The 21,272-nt window shown below is 28.8% G+C and overlaps 3 protein-coding genes across 5 annotated transcripts; all 3 read right to left on the bottom strand.

The window, feature by feature from the left end:
- Window positions 1-199: 199 nt before the first annotated feature.
- LOC128962547 (importin-7-like) lies at window positions 200-4,126 on the bottom strand. 2 transcript variants are annotated; one of them, XM_054308923.1, is made up of 5 exons: window positions 3,649-4,125; window positions 2,661-3,583; window positions 851-2,598; window positions 500-781; window positions 200-395 (listed from the first exon to the last, which is right to left on the bottom strand). In XM_054308923.1, exons 1-5 carry the CDS (start codon window positions 3,730-3,732, stop codon window positions 304-306), a joined length of 3,129 nt encoding a protein of 1,042 aa, XP_054164898.1. In that variant the 5' UTR covers window positions 3,733-4,125; the 3' UTR covers window positions 200-303. The 2 variants fall into 2 exon arrangements, with proteins under 2 accessions (XP_054164898.1, XP_054164897.1); XM_054308922.1 differs by having other exon boundaries at window positions 500-2,598; window positions 3,649-4,126.
- A 1,453-nt stretch (window positions 4,127-5,579) lies between these two features.
- On the bottom strand, window positions 5,580-10,560 carry LOC128962548 (AP-2 complex subunit alpha-like). Of its 2 annotated transcripts, none has more exons than XM_054308926.1 (11): window positions 10,204-10,560; window positions 9,786-9,969; window positions 9,102-9,313; window positions 8,701-9,024; window positions 8,103-8,633; window positions 7,903-8,040; window positions 7,650-7,832; window positions 6,682-7,579; window positions 6,357-6,594; window positions 6,092-6,296; window positions 5,580-5,772 (listed from the first exon to the last, which is right to left on the bottom strand). In XM_054308926.1, the coding sequence occupies exons 2-11, from the start codon at window positions 9,847-9,849 to the stop codon at window positions 5,695-5,697; spliced, it is 2,871 nt and encodes a 956-aa protein (XP_054164901.1). In that variant the 5' UTR covers window positions 9,850-9,969; window positions 10,204-10,560; the 3' UTR covers window positions 5,580-5,694. The 2 variants fall into 2 exon arrangements, with proteins under 2 accessions (XP_054164901.1, XP_054164900.1); XM_054308925.1 differs by having other exon boundaries at window positions 9,786-10,042.
- A 1,861-nt stretch (window positions 10,561-12,421) lies between these two features.
- LOC128962708 (N-acetylglucosamine-1-phosphotransferase subunits alpha/beta-like) lies at window positions 12,422-18,072 on the bottom strand. Its single transcript, XM_054309110.1, has 7 exons — window positions 17,877-18,072; window positions 17,133-17,517; window positions 16,182-16,828; window positions 14,467-16,127; window positions 13,783-14,002; window positions 13,055-13,522; window positions 12,422-12,439 (listed from the first exon to the last, which is right to left on the bottom strand). The coding sequence occupies exons 1-7, from the start codon at window positions 18,000-18,002 to the stop codon at window positions 12,422-12,424; spliced, it is 3,525 nt and encodes a 1,174-aa protein (XP_054165085.1). The 5' UTR covers window positions 18,003-18,072.
- Between the last annotated feature and the right edge of the window lie 3,200 nt (window positions 18,073-21,272).

Raw genomic sequence — 21,272 nt, forward strand, 5'->3', positions numbered from 1 at the left:
AATCATCACTTAATGGCAATTTTCACTTTTATCGATTTCATTCAAATGTCAAATAAAAATATATAAATATTTTTCCTAATTTTTAAATCATATTTCATTAAATTGTTTATCAAAGCAATATATATATATATAATAACAGTAATTTCTAAAGAGTTAAAATCAATTCAAAATTATTTATATATATATATACTGTATTCCGTATACAGTATTTAATTTATAGCTTATTTTTTAAGAGCAGATAACTTTGAATTAAATTTAATAATAAAAATTGTAATTAAAAAACTAAATCGGTGTCAGCTATGGTTACGATAGGGGAGTACCACCGAAGTTAAAACTGGTCGGAACGTTGGCGTTGGCAAACATATAACCGCCGCTCTTCTCTATCTTTCGAGACTCTGGTCACACAAAACAAAAAATGTATAATCAATGAAAACAAACATTTCCTTCACTGGTATTTATCAAACAATATATATTAGTAATAATTAACGCCTGTCTATACCTGCAGCGGCTTTCCTCTGGAGAGCCAAAGTGTATATCTCTTGAATTGATTTTTGTTGATTTCCATTAAGTGGTGACATTAATATACTATACCAATTGGGATCCTTTTGTTGTATAGATTCGAGCAATTCTTTAAATATTATGTACTCATCATCGGGTGTGTCATCCGAATCAATGGATGTCTTATATGATTCTAAAGCAGTCAATTCGAAATCGTCGTCATCATCTTCGTCGTCATCGTCATCTATGTCTGATTCATCTCTATCGTCATCCATAACATGTGCTGATGTGACAGGAAAGGGACAGTTTTTATTGAATTGTTTAACCAGTACTCGAATTTTTCCATCATTACCTCTGACATTATCTTCATCGTCATCTAAATCTTCCACATCGTCTCCTTCTTCGTCATCATCAGTAACGGCATCAGAATCAGTGTCCGATTCGTATTCATTTTCAGCTTTAGATTTATACGCTTCTTTGAGACCGTCAAACAATAGTAATAATGATGGCATCAATTGATTGGCCAAATCGTTGAGCGCTTGTGGCCTTTTGTTAACTTCAAGACTCATTAGAGTACAGAGACCGAGAACACACATCTTGCGGTCGTGAAGACCGACAAAACAGTGAGTGTCTGCAATCCATTTGTTAATAAAATGATTGATTAGAGATTGATTAGAGTTAGGCATTTGAAGTTTCTCTAAGATCTGGAACGTTAGGTCTGAGTTATAAAATAGAGCGGCGATAACCACTTGAAGACAAATTGTCCTCAAATCTTCTGCTTCTATATTTCTAGTCATCCGAGTTATAGCCAATTCGACAAACGAAGGAATGCAAGTGTCTATCCTTCCCTTGAACTGCAATATAATACACTCCAAGAGCTTTGCTGCGTGACATTCGGCCTCTTCGCCCGATTCTGAATTCATTATCGATTTACTCATTTCGAAAATGGCTAATATATTATTTGAATTGCCAATGAAAGCATCGGGATCTACGGTTATAAAGTTATGCAACGATGGCATCATATCAGTGAAGTAATCGAAGCCGTCTTTGTTGAATATCTGGTACATCATCTCAAATATCTTCCACATGTTTAGAGAGATCGTGTTTGTGGTAATGGTTGCAATCAAAGAGAATGCTTCTTCATATAACTCCATTAATTCTTGATTAAAGATGGAAACAATAATTTGTATAACAATTGGTTCTAATTTTTCCATAATGTCTTTCTGTTCTTCCATCATAATTAGAATCGAATCAATTGTGTTGAGAATTCCCATTGCAGTCAATGCTTTGTCTTCGCCGTCATCGTCAGCGCTCGGATTAATCACATGACTTAATGTGTGGGCCAAGTGTTCAGTCATTTGTACGCAAATCGGTGTCAATTGTTCGCTGAAAATGCAAACCACTTTCTGTATAACATTAGTCATCTCTTCGCTTTCTGTGTCACGAATCACTTTCAACAATTCCAGTGCTATTTGTGTTATATTTGGTTCAATCATTTGTTTTGATTTGTCCTGAAATGATATCATTTCCTGCATCGAAATGGCTGCCTGTACTTTGACCGGCAAGTCTTTATCGGTAAGCAAACAATTTTGCAAATAAGACAAAGCTTGGTATAGGTTGGCATCATTGGTAAACTGTATTTCATGAAAGTAGTGAAGTGTCCAACAGGCACGGGCTCTTAGATAACCGTGAGGTGATTGAAATTGAGGGAACACGTAGGCCACTATCATGTTTTCCATCTGATCTTTGTATAAATCTTTTTTGAGCAGAATGTCTGCCACCGCACCAACCATATAAAGAGCACCGTCTTTCATACGCGGATCAGAGTTAGTATTACTCAATACTTGAACGGCAAATCCCATCGATTTTTGAAGCATTTCTTTACGCTTTTTACAGCAGGTGTGCAAAAGTGTTTGAGCGGCTACTATGGGACTGACATAATCTTCGAAGACATCAAATTTGATTCGAATATATTCTTGTGGATCAGTCGACCAAAGTTCTTCGTCTTCATCGGAATAGCACATGAGTGGGAACAGTATGTTTTGAACAATTATAGTCATATGAGCTTTAATTAATTTCCAGGTAAAGGCGTGATTGACACTAAATTTTAAAAAATAAATTACCGGTAATTGATTTTTAAATCTTATTTTTTCATTACTTACGCTGTATTCAGATAATTAAGTGACTGTTGCATAACTCTTGGCGGGACATAGACTTTATGACCGTATTGTTCTAAGATCTTAAGCATCACTTGAATGATTCCGTGTGAGAAAGTTTTAATATACCAATCGGCAAATGCCTTATACTCTTTGTGGACATTTCCCGGTGAACCGTATCGTTCAAAAACTCGTGTCATTATCCTAACCGCCCATTTTTTGGCCTTAAACCAGGCCAACTCTGGCCGCTCATCAATGTCTATATTACTTAAATCTTGAGGAACATCTCTGTCGACAATTTGTCTAAAAATTTCCATCCATTGAGTGAAGATTTCATTTGTCAATAAACTCAATGGTAAAGAATACTGAACCAAAGCGTAGAATATCTTCAACATTTGTTTCTGAAGAAGTACTGATTGTTCACTTGGATCGGGCATCAGATTAACAAATAGTTGATAAACAACGGGAGCCAACAGTTTCATGGCTTCCAGTAATGGTGTCCGATCTTCATTATTCTTGTACTCAAAATTCTTGACCAACTGATAGAGAGCCACCAGCGCTCCCATCCATCTGTTGGGTTCGGGTGTCTGCAAACTGATGGCAATCTTCTCGACAATTGTAACCCAACGACCGGGAAAATCATGTTTAATCATATGATTGACACAAGTGGCCAAATGAACGCGTAAGAGATCGGGAGCCAACACTATGGCTTCGACTATCTGTTCTCTGATAACGCCTCTGTCCTGTTCATGGATGGAGTACACCATTTGGCCGGTTGGTTGTCCGGGTGGTGGCGTCGGCTTATCGGCCCAATTGGTTACCACCTGATTCTTCATATAGATGGCCGATGCCTGACGGACAGGCATTTCTACGTTACTGTCCATCACAACCTGAAGTATCGACGGTACAAATCCGATGATTTTGTGGACCTAATTGACGACAAACAACATAATCAATGATCAGATAAATAGATTCAGAGATAAATCCAAAAAACCTGTTCCAAGTGTTTCTCGGCGTCGGCTCTCAGATTGGGATCAATTGTTCCCTTAAACAACTCAATCAACTTATTGTTGTCCATTTCGTTTTGGTGTACAAGAAGTTAATCGGTTATTAAATATATGACAAAATGTTTGGCCACTTCTTCGGCACAGAAAAAAGTTGACGAAAAATATATTTATTATTAAAAAATCTGCTTTTCTTTGGTTAAGAAATGTTATCGAAAAACAATTTGTAAACAAATTGACAGATAATGTGATAAATATTGAATCAAACGATTGAATTCAAACAAAATGACAATTAATTTAAAACAAAACCAAACATTTGATTGCAATTAATGTTGGATTTAGTTATCATTATTGCTATTCAATGGTTCACATGTGAGATGGGTTTGGGTTTATAGTACTATACATATTGTAATAGACAGTCAAACTAGTGTTGTATTTACACACATTCAACAAATATGATTCATTGCATGGCTTCCAATGTATTAATAATAATTATAAACTGTACTAGGACACTTGTTTGACTATATTAAGCTATGTAATTATTATTAATAATAATACTGTAGTGGGTAAAATAGTACATGTATGATGATGATGATTTTTATTATAAATTGAAAATTATGCAATTTTTATTATTTGATAAATAATAATAATAATTATTATTATTACTACTGTACTATAGATATGAATTTACTATTTTTTAGTGCAATTAAGTTTTTAATACAGTGTTAAAAATATAGCCAATAAGTAATAAAAAAGATATGATATGTGTATTTAATATTAAAAAAAAAGTTGAATTGCGATAAATTATTATCAATTAATTAATTTTTTAATTAATTAATAAATAATCATTTTTTCTAAAATAATAATTATTATTACATTTAATACTATCGCCGAATGTATTAATACAACACTAGTTTTATTCACACATTTGTCTGTGAAGTCGGAAAGCATTGCTTCACGAGAGCTAAGAATCGATTGAATGACTAAAATGTGATTCATTTCACACATTATATTGTATTGTATTTTAAAGGCACTGACAGTAACAACGTTTCGCTAAAACATTACAAACAAACAAATAATTTGTAACAATAAATGTCAGATAAAATTTGAGATCAAACCACATATTACTAGCTTTTTATTATATAAAAAAAATAATTTTCACTTTTAATTATTAGCAAAATTGGATTATCAATAACAATATACTTTTAGATTTTTAATGATATATAAGTTTATTATTTATTATGTACTGTATATATATATATATTTAAGAAACAACCTAGCTCACCTTTCGATAATCATTTTGTTTTTTCAAATGATTTCAAATGTTTCGATAATACTGTAATAATTAGGCATTTTTCAAATAATAACAAAAAAAGACAATTTTATTTATATATACTGTATATATATGATATATATATATATATATTTAAAAAATGAAATCATAAAATGAAAATATATTTATCAATAATCTTTATAATAGATCTCATATTACAGTGTTGTTTGTATATAAATATAAAAAAAATCAAAATAAATGACTTAACAATCAAAATATAATTAAAGAGTTATTGTATTTATTGATCTAACAATTTAATGAAAATTCAATGATTTAATTTAACAGCACTTTTTAATAATGTCATAAAACCGTCAATATTTTTATAGATTTATAGAAATATGGCTAAAAATAACAAATAGTTTTTTTAAACTAGACTTTTAAACTTGTGTTACAATAATTAAAGGTAATGTTTATTATTTAATTATTTATTTTTGTCAATGATTAAATTGAACAGCCAAAAAAATTAATTTATATTAAATTAAAATCAATAAAAAATAATTTCAAAATAAATAATTTTAAATGATTTGACAACTTGTTTTCAATTATCGGATATTTTATATATATATTATTACTATTATGTAATAATTGGATATAATATACACTATCATCACCAATACATTCAATTTTTTTAAAAAGATATCCCACGATATACTGTATATATATATATTATGTGGTTATTTAACTAACGGTATTATTATGAATACTAGAACTGATCAAACAATAGTTCGCACATACGTTGGGAAACCGTGTCTTTACTCGACCTTATAGTCAATCGATACATCTGTGTATAATAACAAACAAAAAAAACAATTAAATTATTAATATATGTAATAAATGTCAAAATAAAATTGTTGCTCTATATTGATATCTTTAATTGTTTTAATAGGATTTACTAGACATTAAAACTATTATAATAGGATTACAGTGAAAAAAAAGTAGTAAAGTGAGGACAGGTATGTAATACTAATAGCCGATTAAGAAATAATAGAATAAACTTTTATAAATTAATAATAAGTTATTTATTATTTATATATCCCTATCAACCTGTAATTATCTAAATAGTAATTCGGACAATATATTGTAACAAACAATTGACATACCAGTGCCTGCATATTGGGCTCAAGTCTAAGCAGAACACCCACTTGAACAGCCTTCGAGTGGACAATTCCAGAGCAAACAAAATTTTCGGGATTCGGGTCAACATTTTCTAATAATTGAAAACCAAATCCCAATAATTTGGTTTTGTTTACTTCGGAATCCATTCCAAACTTGTTTTTGAATATCTTTTGCGCCTCTTGTGATGGACTAAAACAAATTCAGAGATTTTTTTTTAATAAATATAAAAATAATTAAATAAAAAATTACTTATTTAAGTTCTTCCAGCGGCTAAAAAATGTTTCGGAATCCATTTGTGTTTGTTCCAGAAATTTGTTTATAGTTATCGGAAATTTTAATGGAAACCTTTGCGGGCCGTTGTGATTGAATTGCACTAAAAGGGTGGGAAAATCATCGAAATCACTAATGCACTCCACATTGATTTGCTGCTGCACTTGAGCACCGGCATCAATGACTGGCTCTACAGGTTTCACTTGAAGGCCTAGGGCTGGAGATACCAACAACAAAAAATAACAATAAAATATTTTTATGATTTTAATAGAATATTTAAACTAAATTTATTTAGTTATCTCACATTTGGAAAGTTGTTCACTACATGAAATCGATGGCAAAAACAACTGGAACTGAGAATTAGTTTTATTGCCATAAAAGAGGGAAATCCTTCCGAGATTCTGACGAAATTCCGATTTGACTCCAATCTGGAGAATATCATTCTCGAAGAGAATGCCGTTGTGTTTCGACACTAATTTTTTAATGCCCTCATCATTGCTAACAACAACAGCATTGGAAGTGCCGCCGATATTGTTATTATTTATAGTCGAAGGACTATTCGATGATATGCCTGAAACATCGCCGAAAACATCGGCCAATAGACTTGCATTCGACTGATTGGATGTTGCGGTGACCGGCGGCGAACTATTCAATCCTAGAAGATCTGCCGATGCGTTCGAATTGTTGTTCAGTGGAGCTGTTAAGTCATTTAATGCAATATTATTATTATTAGTATTATTATTCATCGTTCCCTTATATTCTTTGCCAGTAGTGGCCACACCACTAGTCATTCCCGGTTTCTTCTTCTTAAGCGACGCTAATATAGAGCTCTCGCGTTCGGGAAATGGAGGCATCTCTTCAAGAACTGTGGCCAACACGTCGGTCGTAGCGATTTGCGACAACTGAAGATATTCAACTGTCCGCTGCTGGAGCTCTGCGTCGGCGCTCCGGATATTGCTATCGTTTTTGAGTACTGTCTGAATGTCTCCTTTGATTTCGGGAAACAAGTTTATGAATTTCACGTAAGTTGTCAAAAGCAATGCCCGCGTCATTGCCGAACATAAATGGTATTTTGAATGTAATAATTGGAACTGAATGAGCGGACTCGATCGCGAGTCGCCTGCTATTAAATTGCCGAACTCTCCTAATATATAACCCGAAACTTTAACCATATTTTCATGACATGCCGGTGCTTGAAGAGCCTGTTCCCAAAGTAACATTCATGTTAACTACTGTATTGATGAACTTAAAGATAACAATTGTTAATCAAACCTCAAACACAGTTTTGGCAGCGTATCCCTGTACGTCCTCACGATTTATCACAATTTGAATGACTCGATACCAGACCTCTTCACTAACGTAGTCACCAGCGATTCGAATCAGATTTAATATGACGTCCACATACCAGGTGTAGTCCGACGCGTATTTCTCGGCCAAAATGGCTACTTTTAGCACCTGTAGTAAAAAATACAATTTAATTTCATAAATCAATCATATATTAATCATTATCAACAAAACAACAAACCATTTCTTCACGTATGGAATAGTCCGCTGTCTCTAAATAGGCCAACATTTCGCTAACAATCTCTTCGGAGTTGGATTTATCGCACATCGCGTATAATAAATCGACAGCTCGTTGTCTAACACTAACATCTCTTTCAGTCTACAGAACAAACAAACAAAATATTAAAACAAAAAATAGCAAAAATAAAGTCTAGATTTAACCTTAAGTGCATTGATGACAGTGTCCTGATGTTTCTTGACGGCGTCGTGCGAAAACTCCGATGTGGCCAACAAACACATACTTTCAAGTGCTAAATATCTTAGATTAGTCTCCCTGTGCTGTAAGAACTGTCCTAATTGATTACAGGCGCGTACTAACAAATTTGGTTCACTATCCATATGTATGATAAGACTAATAGCCTCGAATAGTATGGCATTCTTAGCGTTCGAGTGCTGAACTTTTTTAGACTTTGGCGGCTCCTGTGCTTTATTCAGGATAGTCTCCAAACATTCATTGAGTCGACCCCTGACACCTGGATCGTCGGGTGGCGGATAGTTCTGGAGTAATCGCAATAATTTGACCGATAGCCACGGGGCCGGTACAAAATAATAGGTGTAATCCTGCAGATCTGTATACGAAGCGGTAACAATACGACTTAGTCGCGACACGGCTAGTGATACACAGCCCTTGTACTCATCGGGACTTCGATTAACTAATGAGTTAATTACGCTAACAGCTGCTGTCACCACACCCTTTAAATTATAGATAAATATATTTAATATTAAATATGTTGAACTAAATTGAAAATCTAATGCCAACCATATGCTGATCATTAAGTAAATGTATGATTCTTGAAGTCCATTCGCCACTCGGTGTTAGATCGGGAAGAGCTCTGTAGAGGCGAAGCAAACAGAGGGCAGCGCTTTGTTTCACAACATCGATGGTTTCGCCAGAAACCAAAAGCTTCGGTATTTCATTGCCAAAAGTCTCGGCCATTTCCCGACTACCGATATTAGCAATGCATTGAAGAGCGAGATTAACATGAATCGGGTTACGTGAAGATAAGTCGTTTTTGATCGATTGGATTATTAATTTCATTAAATCATTGTTTGCATTCATGAGTACTGATATAAACAAATATCCCTAAAAAACATATTTACAAGAGATTAGATTTCAAATACAAACAAACAAACAAATAATATGTTGTAATGGATACTAACGATTTGTTTTTCCGAATATTTATTAGAACTCAAGAGATTGACGGCCTCCATGTGTCCGAAGTCGATGTCGTGACCCAACAGAAAGATAAACAATAGTTTGCAAACATACTTCTTCTTTTGGTATCCATCAAGTGTTTTGTCGCCTTTGAATTTGTTCCGTATGTTTGCCAACTCTTTGTTGATCCTTTTGATCTCCGCTTCTTTGCTTTTGCCTATTATTAGTGTAGAGATTGTAATCGTAAACAAAATAGAAATTAATATTTTTATGTTTCAATTTAAAACCATTAGTTAGAAACAACTCTCTGTCTAAATAGTGTTTTACATCATTATTCACACATTCATTGTGAGTGACATTAACACCCCCTTTGACTGTCGGATCAAATGTTTAAAAAACAAATTATTTAAAAATAAATCATAATTTAAATTTCAAAAATGATTTGAAAAATAATATAAGATAAAGTAAAAAACAATAAGATATAAAATTGTGAACTCAAATACAGTGCAATTAATTAATTGATTCATTCATTCAAATAATGATAACAAGTGTTGTTATCTGAGAGACACTGTTTTGACGACACTTTTGTTGTTTTCTCTCCAAAGCATTGTTTGGACAGACAATGAATGTGACAGAAGAAGAGTTGATAAATAAATTTTAATAAATGTCTTTAAATTGAAATCACTTACAGTTTCTGATGTCCGATATAAATACGGCTAACCCTCTCATGCCATCCCCTCTGACGGCAGGCATTTTGCGATTCGTGTCCTCTCTCTTGTGTTTACCCACCTGTCCTCTAAATCTATTGACTATCACTGTATCAATTGCTGTTAATCTTTATATATATATGCCTTTTCTTCTAATGTGTTGTCACTAAAAAACAACAACAAATAATATCACCGTTTGATCTGAAGATATTGTGGTCAACTAATTCATTGGGATATCTCTATTGAATAATAAATAATAAGACAGAAAATCAATTGCAATCACAAACAAAAACATTTTGGATGAGAGATCTGTTTGGGTGACAATCACTCATTCAGACACACAAACACCGAAACTTAAAGTCCGGTTGTTTGGTCACAACATCAACAAATAGGAACTTACATTACTATCGGTACGACAAAGTGGTCACTGGTTTTATAAAATGATCGGTAGTTTCGGTATTATAATTATATTCAATGGACTCAATGGCCGTACAATTTGATAGCAAATCAAGCAAACAGTTAATGACATTCAATGATGAGTCCAATGAATGAATGAAATGAATGAATGTATATATTGTTTGACAAATCGATAAATTAGTGAATAGTTTGCAAATAGAGTGAGTCCTACACTCTATGACTGCTATTATGAATATATTTTATATACAAATGTTATGCTATTTTGTTGTTGTATTGCTGTTCAACGTTAGGCTTCGCTAATACAGTACTACTAAATAATATTCGATAGAAATAGAGGAATAGAGTCAGTCATACATTCAAACCTCTCAGAGATACCGGTCCGCCATTTACGCCCACCTCTACTCATACACCTCTACACCCGATTGCTGTTACACATAACATAAATGTATAAAATGTATAAAATGTATAAAATGTGTAAAATGTATAAAATGTGCAATGTCAATTTTGTTTATCTCATCAATTTTATTAATCAAATATTTTCAACTAATGTATCATTTTTAAAAAATCATTAATCAAAATTAACCAGGGACTATTTAATGATGACTAACACCAGTGCGCTTATGTATCAAATAACTAGTGTTTACTGTATTATACTTGTGTTTGAAGTTTGCAGGTATTAATACTTTACTTTTTTTTATATAATAATAAGTCACACATTCATTCAATGCATTTCATTGACATTATGTGTTTATACAGCAATAGGACTGTCATCTGGTGTACAAAATAACTGTGCGATTATTAATTGAACTAAAAATATCTATAAGTTTAAAAACTATATATATTTCCTATTGATTTCAATGGCACTACAATTGATTACATTAAATATAGTCTATATATCTCTCTTATATATGATAGTCTGTTATAATGTTTTGTGTCTCTCTCTCTCTCTCTCTCTATATATACAGTATGTATTATACTGTATATGTTATGTAATGCATATAATAAAACATGTAATAAATGTATAAAACACTCGATGGCTATGTGTTTGCAATTAACAACACAAACACTATAATACAGTATATACTGTTATAACACAAACACAACTTATCTAATGACTGCTGAGATTAAAGGCATTTGCTTTTGACACACAATACTCTACCCCTTAATCTAATCATTAATTTACTGTTCAGTTATATGGAGTTGAAAGTTGTCTCAAAAAAAATCATGACTATAGGGAATGTTAGCCCCAAATATAGACGGGAAGAGTTTATATCGCACTGTTATGTTGTTATGTCTGAGCGTTGAAACAATTGATTACATATTCTGTAGAGAAAAAACATTTACAAAAAATATATATTAGAATATTCTGTGTAAGTGTTTCACTATACTATATAATACTGTACAGTGAATACAAGTTATGAACACAATATGTAGCGTTAAAATTGAATTTTTCTGATATAAAATCATTTTCTCCTATGATTTCTATAAATTAAGCAAATTTGATGGCAACTTAAAAAAAGTGTGAAAAGATTTTGATTATATTGTCATTAATTAGCGTTTTTTACATCCCATGCGAGACATTAAAATATTTAGTGAACTCACAGAATATTCTTTATTATTATTCTAAAGAATATATGTCTCTAATGATCGTTCACTGTATTTCATTCTAACTATATATTAATATTTAGTGAAATTTTTTTTGGACATAAGTTGTACCGTATTTTCAATATAATATGAAATATATGGTATATAGTATGAGTCATGCAATTGTCACACAATTTAGATTTATTTTCTGCCTAAATATTTAATAAGTGGAAAATTTTTATAATTTTGATTATTATAATTAAATTTTGTGTATTTTTATGCAAATATATATTGTATTATTTTGTTAAAAAAGATTTTAACGTTTAAACCAAATTAGAGAATATTTACAATATTTAATAAACTACTCGAAATAAATCAATTAATCATATTTGAAATATAATAAAAATTTAATGTTCAAAAATAAAGAAAAATAAAAATAATATCAATTTTTGATAAAATTTAATATAAATTCATAATAATAATAAATATAATTTCTAATAATATGATTGAATTATGTAATATTATTTATATAGTAATTTTTATGTCGCATACATAGTATGTTTAGATGTTTGAGATAATTCACTAATAGGTGAGTTAATAATGTAATAAAATATATGTTACAAAAACGTGATTTCCTTTTTTTCCATTATAATCAATATTTTGAGTTTAAAAATAGATGAGTTTTTGATTGATGATATGTTAGTCGTTTTGATTATATACTCAAAAACCTATTGATTGACTAATAGAAGAGTTTAATAATTATTATGAAAATATAAATTTAATTTTCATTATTATTATTATTTTACTTTCAAATGTTATATAAATACAGTATTATGTTAATGTAATAAAAAACTTAATAAGCAGTTTTAAAACATATAATTATAAAATTACATGAGAGAGAATAGTGTTTATTATATGAATTAAAAAATAATCTAATTTTGCGTTTATTATATATTTTAATTTATTATACAAAAAACATAATCAATAATCATTACTGTATGTGGAAAAATGTCAAATTTAAATTAAATCTTTTCTATAATATTTTGAGCCAAAAAAATTGATTGCCTTTTTTGACAGCCATAAAATTTTCTATATTATTTGTAAATAAAATCAAAAAGTTAGTATCAATAAAAAGTATATTTAAATAAATATATAATCTTTATAATACTATTATATACCGGTATATATATATATTTTGATTAAAAAAATTTCAATTTCCTAGAAAAGTTGTCACAATGTTTATGCAATACCTTTGATATAATGGTTAGAATTAAAGCAAATACTATTACAATAATCCATATGTTTGAAGACATGAATTGGGAACTGGAGTTTTGTTTGTGTTTCCACTGACTATAGTCATGAATACAAGTAAATCGATTTGTTTGACCCAACGGTAACTCAAATTGCGATCTCATCGGAAATATTGATTCATAAAAGTCGACTAACATTTGCTTTATTTGACTGATATTGTTGTGTTTGCCATCACTATTGTGATCATCAATGTTATCATTCAAACACATGAATTTTTTCACATGTTTTCTCAATTCATCCAATTCTTGTCCAACAATTGTTGCATTAGATCTAATCATTTTGAAAGTAACGTCTTCTTCGCCTAATATCTCAAATTTGTTATATTTTTGCTTTTTTTCATAAAGTTTTCTTAATTTATTTGTTACATTAACGCAGTCCATCACCAAAGACATTGGAAATACAATTGACTGAAATAAACAAAAATAATAATAAAAAATTATTAAAACAAAATCGGTTTTTTTGTTAGTAAATTAGTTGTTGAAAGTATAGTGAAAGAGTGATACAAAATAATCGTTTTTTTTAGTAAAAACAAAACTAAGAATTTTTTATTTCCTCAAAAAACACATCAAAAATATTTTGTTAATATATTATATTTATTATATAATATATATATATATAACATAATAACATTAAAAGCAGAGAAAATCAATACTTATCGTGCAATTACTTGTTTTGGTAGCTCATGTACTGGCAATAGAAGTGGTGATTCTTCTCTATAATAATAATATTGTGAAAGATTCGCATTGTTTTGCACTTCACTACACAAATAGTCGCTTGAATTACAGCACGAAAATAGCATTTTATAAAATTGGTCCATAGATTCCCATTTTAATGGTAACTCATAAATATTGATGATTACGGTCCTTATTTCACTAATAGACCAACTTCTGTATGATTTAATTGACAAATAATGTCATATAGTTTTTTTTGATGCCTTTACAGCATATAATCTCTTATGTTATGAATATAATTATTGAAAAATACTGTGTGTTTTTTTGCATAATATTATTATACAATTGCCTAGAAGTGTGATAAATATTTTTCACTAATAAATTTATAAACATTACTGTAGCAGTATATTTGTTGGTTAATGTTATATAGAAACTACAATATTATACAATATATACTGCATATATATATATATCACTAGTATAGTCAATTTATAAATTTATATAGATTATATACTGTAGTATAATTTATATATAACATTAAAATTTAATAACAAAATGAATTTTAATATAAATGAATAATAATAAAGTTTTAAGAAATTTCTTAAAAAGATGTCATTTTTATATAAAAATGACATTAATTAGTAATTTAAATGAAAAATTAAAGTTAAAGATAAGTATACCCGGAGTGGTCGACATCAAAATCGTTGAACACTTGAGTAAGATTGACATCCCTGGTCTCACTCATTAAATAATAATTGTATGCAAATGCAAACTGCATGTCATCACTGCTGCGAATTTTATGCGATGATGTGATTTCAAAGTGATGTCTAAATGTATTTTGTAGTCTATCCATGATATCGACATCAATGAAGTGGGCCATATGTGCCGGCACTTTACGCATTTCAATACCAAACACTTTATTATAGAGATAATTGACATGTTTTAGTGAGTCTGCATACGAGTCCATCAAATGTCTTCGTAAGACACGATTTTTGTCAACATTTTCTTCAAGACTTAGACCAGTCTCGATGTCAGCAAATGTCGACTGTCTTTCCCAATCAAGAAAACTCATTGTTCTGTCATATAATTTGATTGTTGTCTTATAATTGCAAATTTGTTTTACATATAACTGTATTAATTGTGTCCTAAAATTTTTAAATCCATTTTCCGTAAGAATTCCGTTCTTGAATTTAATGTCAAAGTCGTTGAACTTTTCTTTGATATCATCGGGCAATTCACTGACATTGAAATCACATTCAAGTGATATGTTATTAATGTATAGCATTTCATTCAATGGCAAAATTTTCGGATATTCTGGTAATCGATTCTTGAATTTAAATTCAGTGGTGTTCTCGTTGTTGTTGTTGATGATGATTGTGGTGTTATTTTTGTTGTTGTTATCACTTAGTATATCACTTATTGTATGTCTATCACCCAAATATGAATCATTCAGATGAGTAACCATTACTAGCATTTCTGTTTCATTATCATCACTACCGCTGTTGTTGATGTTCTTGTCTATTGAGAAATCACTTGTATTTTGAAGTTTTGAGTCATTAGTCAATAAAAGCTGAAAATTGATGACAAATTCTGACTTATTTTTCTGTCCTTTTAAAGCAATGTTGAGATCATGTTTTTGTCGGTTTGGTATCAATACAAACGTTAATACTTTGTGAATCATATTAAGTGCCGCCGATCTGACAAAACTATTGTTTTCGTAACTCAATTCATTAATTTGAAAACTGTCACTATTTTTATTGTTTAACAAAAGAAAATCACTTAAATTAAAATAAAATACATTAATATCATTACTTAAATTATAAGCATTTTGTTTGGGCTTAAAATAAAAATTAAAAATATTTTCAAACATATCTGTACCACAATCGCCCAAATCGTAGCCACAATTAATATTATTGCATATTTGATCACAGAATCGATCGCTTAGCCAACTGTCTACACAACTAGCACTACAATATACATCTGAATAACTCATTGATGAGTCGGTATAACTATAAACATCAGATCTTTGTGTGGTTGAGCTGTCTTTTAAACAATCGCCGCCATCCCATAGACATTCACTTTTATTGCATGCCTGATCACAATAGCCATCCTTAAGCCAGTTTAGAGGGCAGCCATCAACACAGTTAGGCACCGGCCACGAAAGATATATCTTAAAGCCCTTACTATTTGTATAAAAATCTTCGGGATATATGTGTCCACCAAAGAAAAAGTCGTCGTTTAAATATAAAAATCTTTTTGAAAGACCTGGTATTCGATGCAAATGTGTTTCAATGGCCGGTGAACTAAATGACGGCAAATGACTTATATTTGGGAATATCTCCTAAAATATGTTATATTTACTGTTTATTCTATAAATCCCTAAACGTTGTCTAACCTCATGTGTAATAATCTTAATCCTAGGATTATTCAGATTAATCCAATTAGGTATTTGCCCATTGGTCACAATGAAGACATTCCTCACCCAATTGGCGTATTTCTCTACCGATCGCAATGAATACCGGAGTTCCTGATTGTCAGAGAATCGGTTATCATTTAACTCAACCAATGTTTTGTCAGTCGTTTGATTTGATATGTTGTACCTATCAGTAGTATCGACTACACGAAGATGGATGGGGTGTTCAACTTTGATGGATGTGTCGATACCATTAGTTGCCGTACGGAAACTCATATGCAAAGCATTTATTACTTTCGTGACATTAGTTGCACTCGACTTAAGGGATAACAAAGCCATGTGTTTGTCTTTATAAATATTGATTACATCGACTTGTTTTCTGGCGATCGGAGATAAATAAAAGACAAGTTGTGAGCGATTGGTCGTCGCATTCACCGGTATTCCCGACACCAGAATCAATGAATTGACTTTTAAGCTAAAACTGCTATTTTTATTGCCATTCGTGTCATTATTTAGTGCACCAGTAGTTTCATTGTTGACGATACTCTTGTCAAGAATTATAAGACTCTTTCTCACTGAATAAGTGGTCATATTATCGGATATAAAGCAGCGCTCAGTTACCTCGTAAGCTATAAATAGAGAACATATCATATAATAATAAAAATGAGATAAAAATGTAGACATTATTTGCTGACTCCACTGAAAATCTATTTTATGACCCATCACTACATATTATACATATTGTACAATATATAGAGTATAATATTATATAATATTGTATGACTTGATGTATATTTATATACAGTATTATATATATATATAGTTAAGCTATAACCTAAACTTATGATATCAGTTGTATAGCCACTGGTTTTTAGACTCATATATTATTAAATGATTTACAATCACTTAGATGTGATGGCAAGTGATGTATACCTTTATCAAGTGTTGCAAAGTAGAGTAGAGTTCCGGACAATGTATTGATTATTTCAACTTTAGTCACGTTATCACCGAAAAGATGGTATGGATTAGTTAGTTTAGCGCTTATGTATACTATTGGTGTCACCAAACAGTGTCCATCAATACAATTAATGTCTGTACTATTACTAGCTTTACAGTCATTATTACCACAATTACCATGTCTTAGGAATGTGCTTTGAATTTGTTGTTTTGTTTTCAAGAGTTGCGCTAACAGTTTAGGATCACTGCCATTAACCCACGTATAGACCAAATCGATTGGAAAGTCATAACACGATTGATGGTATTCATCGCCCGTTCCCCTAATCAATGAATCTGTTTTATGATTCCATACAAGAAATATCTAAAAGAATAATCATTTAGTGGATATAAGATATAAAAATTGAGAGCAAACTTAATTAAACTTTATATAACTCTGTGTATATAAATATAACAGTTTATATATATATATATATAGATAGATAGATAGAGAGATACATAAAAGTTAATTAAATATAAGACAAGCGTCTTGTCATTTAAGCACTACTTGAAATCTCTCACATAGTATGAAAAATTTAGTTATAAAACAAACTTTTATTAGGCCTTAAATTTTAGTGATCATCATTTTGAAAGAGTGGTGTCATTAATATTATCAGAAAAATATAATAACTTTCAATAAGTTTCTCATAAATAAATTAAATAAATATTGAGAGCCATTATTACCTCAATTATATGAAGTGTTGCTATGAATGTCATACAGAAAAAGGCAAAACACAAGAGTAGTGATTGTTTACTGGAGAAGAGGTCGTAAAGTCGTCTCTGAATTATTTTGCATAAATGTATTGCCATTATTTTGGGGGTAAAATTATTTACACTCTCATCACTCAATCAATAAGTAATTAAACATTTTATGGTCTTTAATATTATTTATTTATTTTTATTGATGACTAACTAAAAACATTTTAACGAGTTATATATGATATGATATATTGTTGATGATGTGCTGCTCTTAAAATTTTTTACATTGACTTTATTTAATCAGTGAATAAACAGTTTTAATATAAATAGTGATAAAACATGATATAAAGCTAAAGTCAGATCAAAGACCATATGTATCTCTGGTTTAAGTTTTTGTGACCAATTACGACATTTTACCAAATGATTTACTGATAATGAAAAATGACTATTGCTTTGACTTTTAATCTCAATATTAAACTTTTCTTTCAATGTGTATATACAGTACACATAAATATATATATTGTATATATATTTATTTATTTATTGGAAATGTCACTAAACTTGTGGTAATTATTTTCGGATAAATTTTTATTTCAATTTGATCTCAATTAAAACAAATTAATCCTCGATGATAGTCTACAACAAATAATTGATACGACTATATCATACTACTGTATAAGTTATATATTTTTATATCACATTACTTTGATTACCATTTTAATTGCTTATAAATAATGATTAGTCAAGTATTTTTTTGGGAATTTTTTAAAATTTTTAAATATATTTATTGCAAGTTATACATCAAATACAAATTAAAAGAGGAATCACAAATAGACTGCATTTTTTAAATTTTTCAATTTTTATACAATAAATTAATTGTTTTTTATGATTACACAGATTTTACAATTGATTTTTTAATTGTTAGCTCTTAATCTATTTTAATTTTTAGGACCATAACAATATTTATATGAGTTTTCAGTGTTTTTTAATAATATTTTATTTTTATGTTTTAGATTTAAGTATTTTTTTAATAATTTCAATAACTTACATTCAATTTTTGTTTATTGTGTGTTTATGTTTTTGACATGAAATTGAATTTATAAATAATTTGATTTTTGAAATACATTTCGACTTTAAAATTTTATAATTGATTAATACAAGAAAAAAAAGATATACAATATATATAGACTACAATAGATTTGCAAAAATTTTTACATGAATTTTGTTGTTTTTTATTAAATATTTTTTGAATAAATATAGAGATTAATGTATAATTACAATAGAAAATCAGATTTTCATTAAATTTAATATACATATATCTAAATATATTTATATTGTGTATTAATTTTTTTTGTTGTTGAAATAAACCTATTAAATGTATTTTTCATATTTAGTAGTAAAATGAAAAAAATCAATTGTAATTTTCATAATATACAATTAAAAATTATATAACAAAATTTAATATTAATCATATTATTATATAATAATTGTAATAATAATAATAAACACAAGTTATAAGAGATCACTTGGAATGTTAATAATAATAATAATGACATTTATTATATAATATTCAAAAATTATTTCATTTGCCTGTAATTATATATAATATTTATATTATAGAAATAATTTAAGATAACTTTTTAATTTTACGTTTGCTTAAAGACTTTCAACAAAAACGATAATTCTTATTATTTTTTTAAAAACTATATATATTTTCTTTTTTTGTTTATTTTAAATATATAATAATAACTAAAATGTTTTACAATATTGTTAAACAAGTTGTTTCCTCGTAATGCTCGATACAACAAGTGCTCCAATCAATTGAAAAAAATATAATCATTCAATTAATCAGTTGTATAATCAATCAATAAAGTGGTGGTTCACTTAAAATATAGTACAAATAGTAGGCTATACTACTAATAGTATATTTCCTAATAATATCTTGTTTTTTCAAGTCATCCAAAATTATATCTCAATATATATATATATATATATATTTTTGGTCGATTTAATAAGTAAATAAAAGCTATTATTTTTTACCGTATTAAATTGTTTGCCTTTTTTAAAAAAGAGATATGTCTTAAACAAATCTGTCAATCAAATCAAATAACTTGATTTTTTATGTCATATCTTTGATTTATGTCCCAATAATATAATTTTTTGTGTAAATAAACAAATATATATTTTTTTAAAAAAGTAAAACATAAATATTTGTCGACTTAAAAGTATACAAATTAATTATATATAAATAATAATTAAAAAAACAAATAAAATATATGGCACTAATATAAGCATAATAAAGCATTGATTAGTAGTTATTATTCAAACACTAGCTATCAAATTAATTGGCAAATTGGCAATAATTAAAATATTAAAATTATAAGGAACTTATATTAAGCAACAAATTACTAAAAAACAAATAAAAAATGATAAAAACGTTTTGTTTGACAAAACTGTGACTTTTCAATTCAATATATTTGACAATTACTTATTATTATCATTATAAACAGTTATTCAACTTACTTATTTTTTATCAATTTGACTATCTTTTTCTTAAAATTTTATTTTAAAAAATGTAAAGCATAGCACATAAATCATTTGATGGCTATGATTATGATTAGCTTAATAATGATGAAAATTGTTTTTTTTATATAATAAAATGCTAAATGCCAAAAACAATTGTATGAGTTTCACAGAAAAATAATTAAAACAATTGTGTCATTATTTTTACATATAATAAAGTATATATAATATAAATAACTAGCATTTTTGTTTGCTAGCAATTATATTTATATATATATTGTATGTAATATTAATAATTTTGGTAATATTAAATTAGCATCATTTAATGCATTTGATAGTTTCCCATTTTTGCTGATCACTTTTATAGCTGATCACTCCTATTAGATGCACTGGTAGTTTTTGGTATGTTTTTCATTAATAATAATTATAATAATTTTAATTAATGAAAGCGCACATTATTATTAGCAATATATATATGATATAGTGATTGTTAAGTCAAGCAAATTAATACATATATAATATACAAATTGAGTGTATTGTGTATGCGATGGCCATTTGAAATGTCACAGATCAATTAACAAAACAAACTATAATGTTATCACTTTAAAAATACAATAAGCATATTATATTATATAAATACTGTAATAAATAAAAAATATTTATACATATACTGTATATACACACACATATATTAATATATATATACTGTATATATATTTGATTATAATCTTGTTAAATACAATTTGTTATTGTATGTCTTTTTTTAATAGATGCCAGGTCTTATTATCAAATTAAATATTTACTATTGTTATAATTAATTTTAGTATTATTTGTTTGATATAAAGCAGAGTCGGTTTT

This window comes from Oppia nitens, unplaced genomic scaffold, assembly GCF_028296485.1.
Source record: "Oppia nitens isolate AA-2021 unplaced genomic scaffold, nextdenovo-longstitch-racon4-pilon3 scaffold6_pilon_pilon_pilon, whole genome shotgun sequence".
In the NCBI taxonomy this organism is placed as follows: Eukaryota; Metazoa; Arthropoda; class Arachnida; order Sarcoptiformes; family Oppiidae; genus Oppia; species Oppia nitens.

Coding starts and splice junctions, on each gene's coding strand:
- LOC128962547 (XM_054308922.1), bottom strand. CDS start 3,732: ATGGACAACAATAAGTTGATTGAGTTGTTTAAGGGAACAATTGATCCC. Junction 2,599..2,660: donor CTTAATTATCTGAATACAGC/GTAAGTAATGAA, acceptor TTTAAAATTTAG/TGTCAATCACGCCTTTACCT. Junction 396..499: donor CCAGAGGAAAGCCGCTGCAG/GTATAGACAGGC, acceptor TTGTGTGACCAG/AGTCTCGAAAGATAGAGAAG.
- LOC128962548 (XM_054308926.1), bottom strand. CDS start 9,849: ATGCCTGCCGTCAGAGGGGATGGCATGAGAGGGTTAGCCGTATTTATA. Junction 9,314..9,785: donor TATATCGGACATCAGAAACT/GTAAGTGATTTC, acceptor CACTAATAATAG/GCAAAAGCAAAGAAGCGGAG. Junction 6,297..6,356: donor CGCTGGAAGAACTTAAATAA/GTAATTTTTTAT, acceptor AATTTGTTTTAG/TCCATCACAAGAGGCGCAAA.
- LOC128962708 (XM_054309110.1), bottom strand. CDS start 18,002: ATGGCAATACATTTATGCAAAATAATTCAGAGACGACTTTACGACCTC. Junction 16,128..16,181: donor TTAAGATTATTACACATGAG/GTTAGACAACGT, acceptor AACATATTTTAG/GAGATATTCCCAAATATAAG. Junction 14,003..14,466: donor TTTGATGTCGACCACTCCGG/GTATACTTATCT, acceptor TAAATCATACAG/AAGTTGGTCTATTAGTGAAA.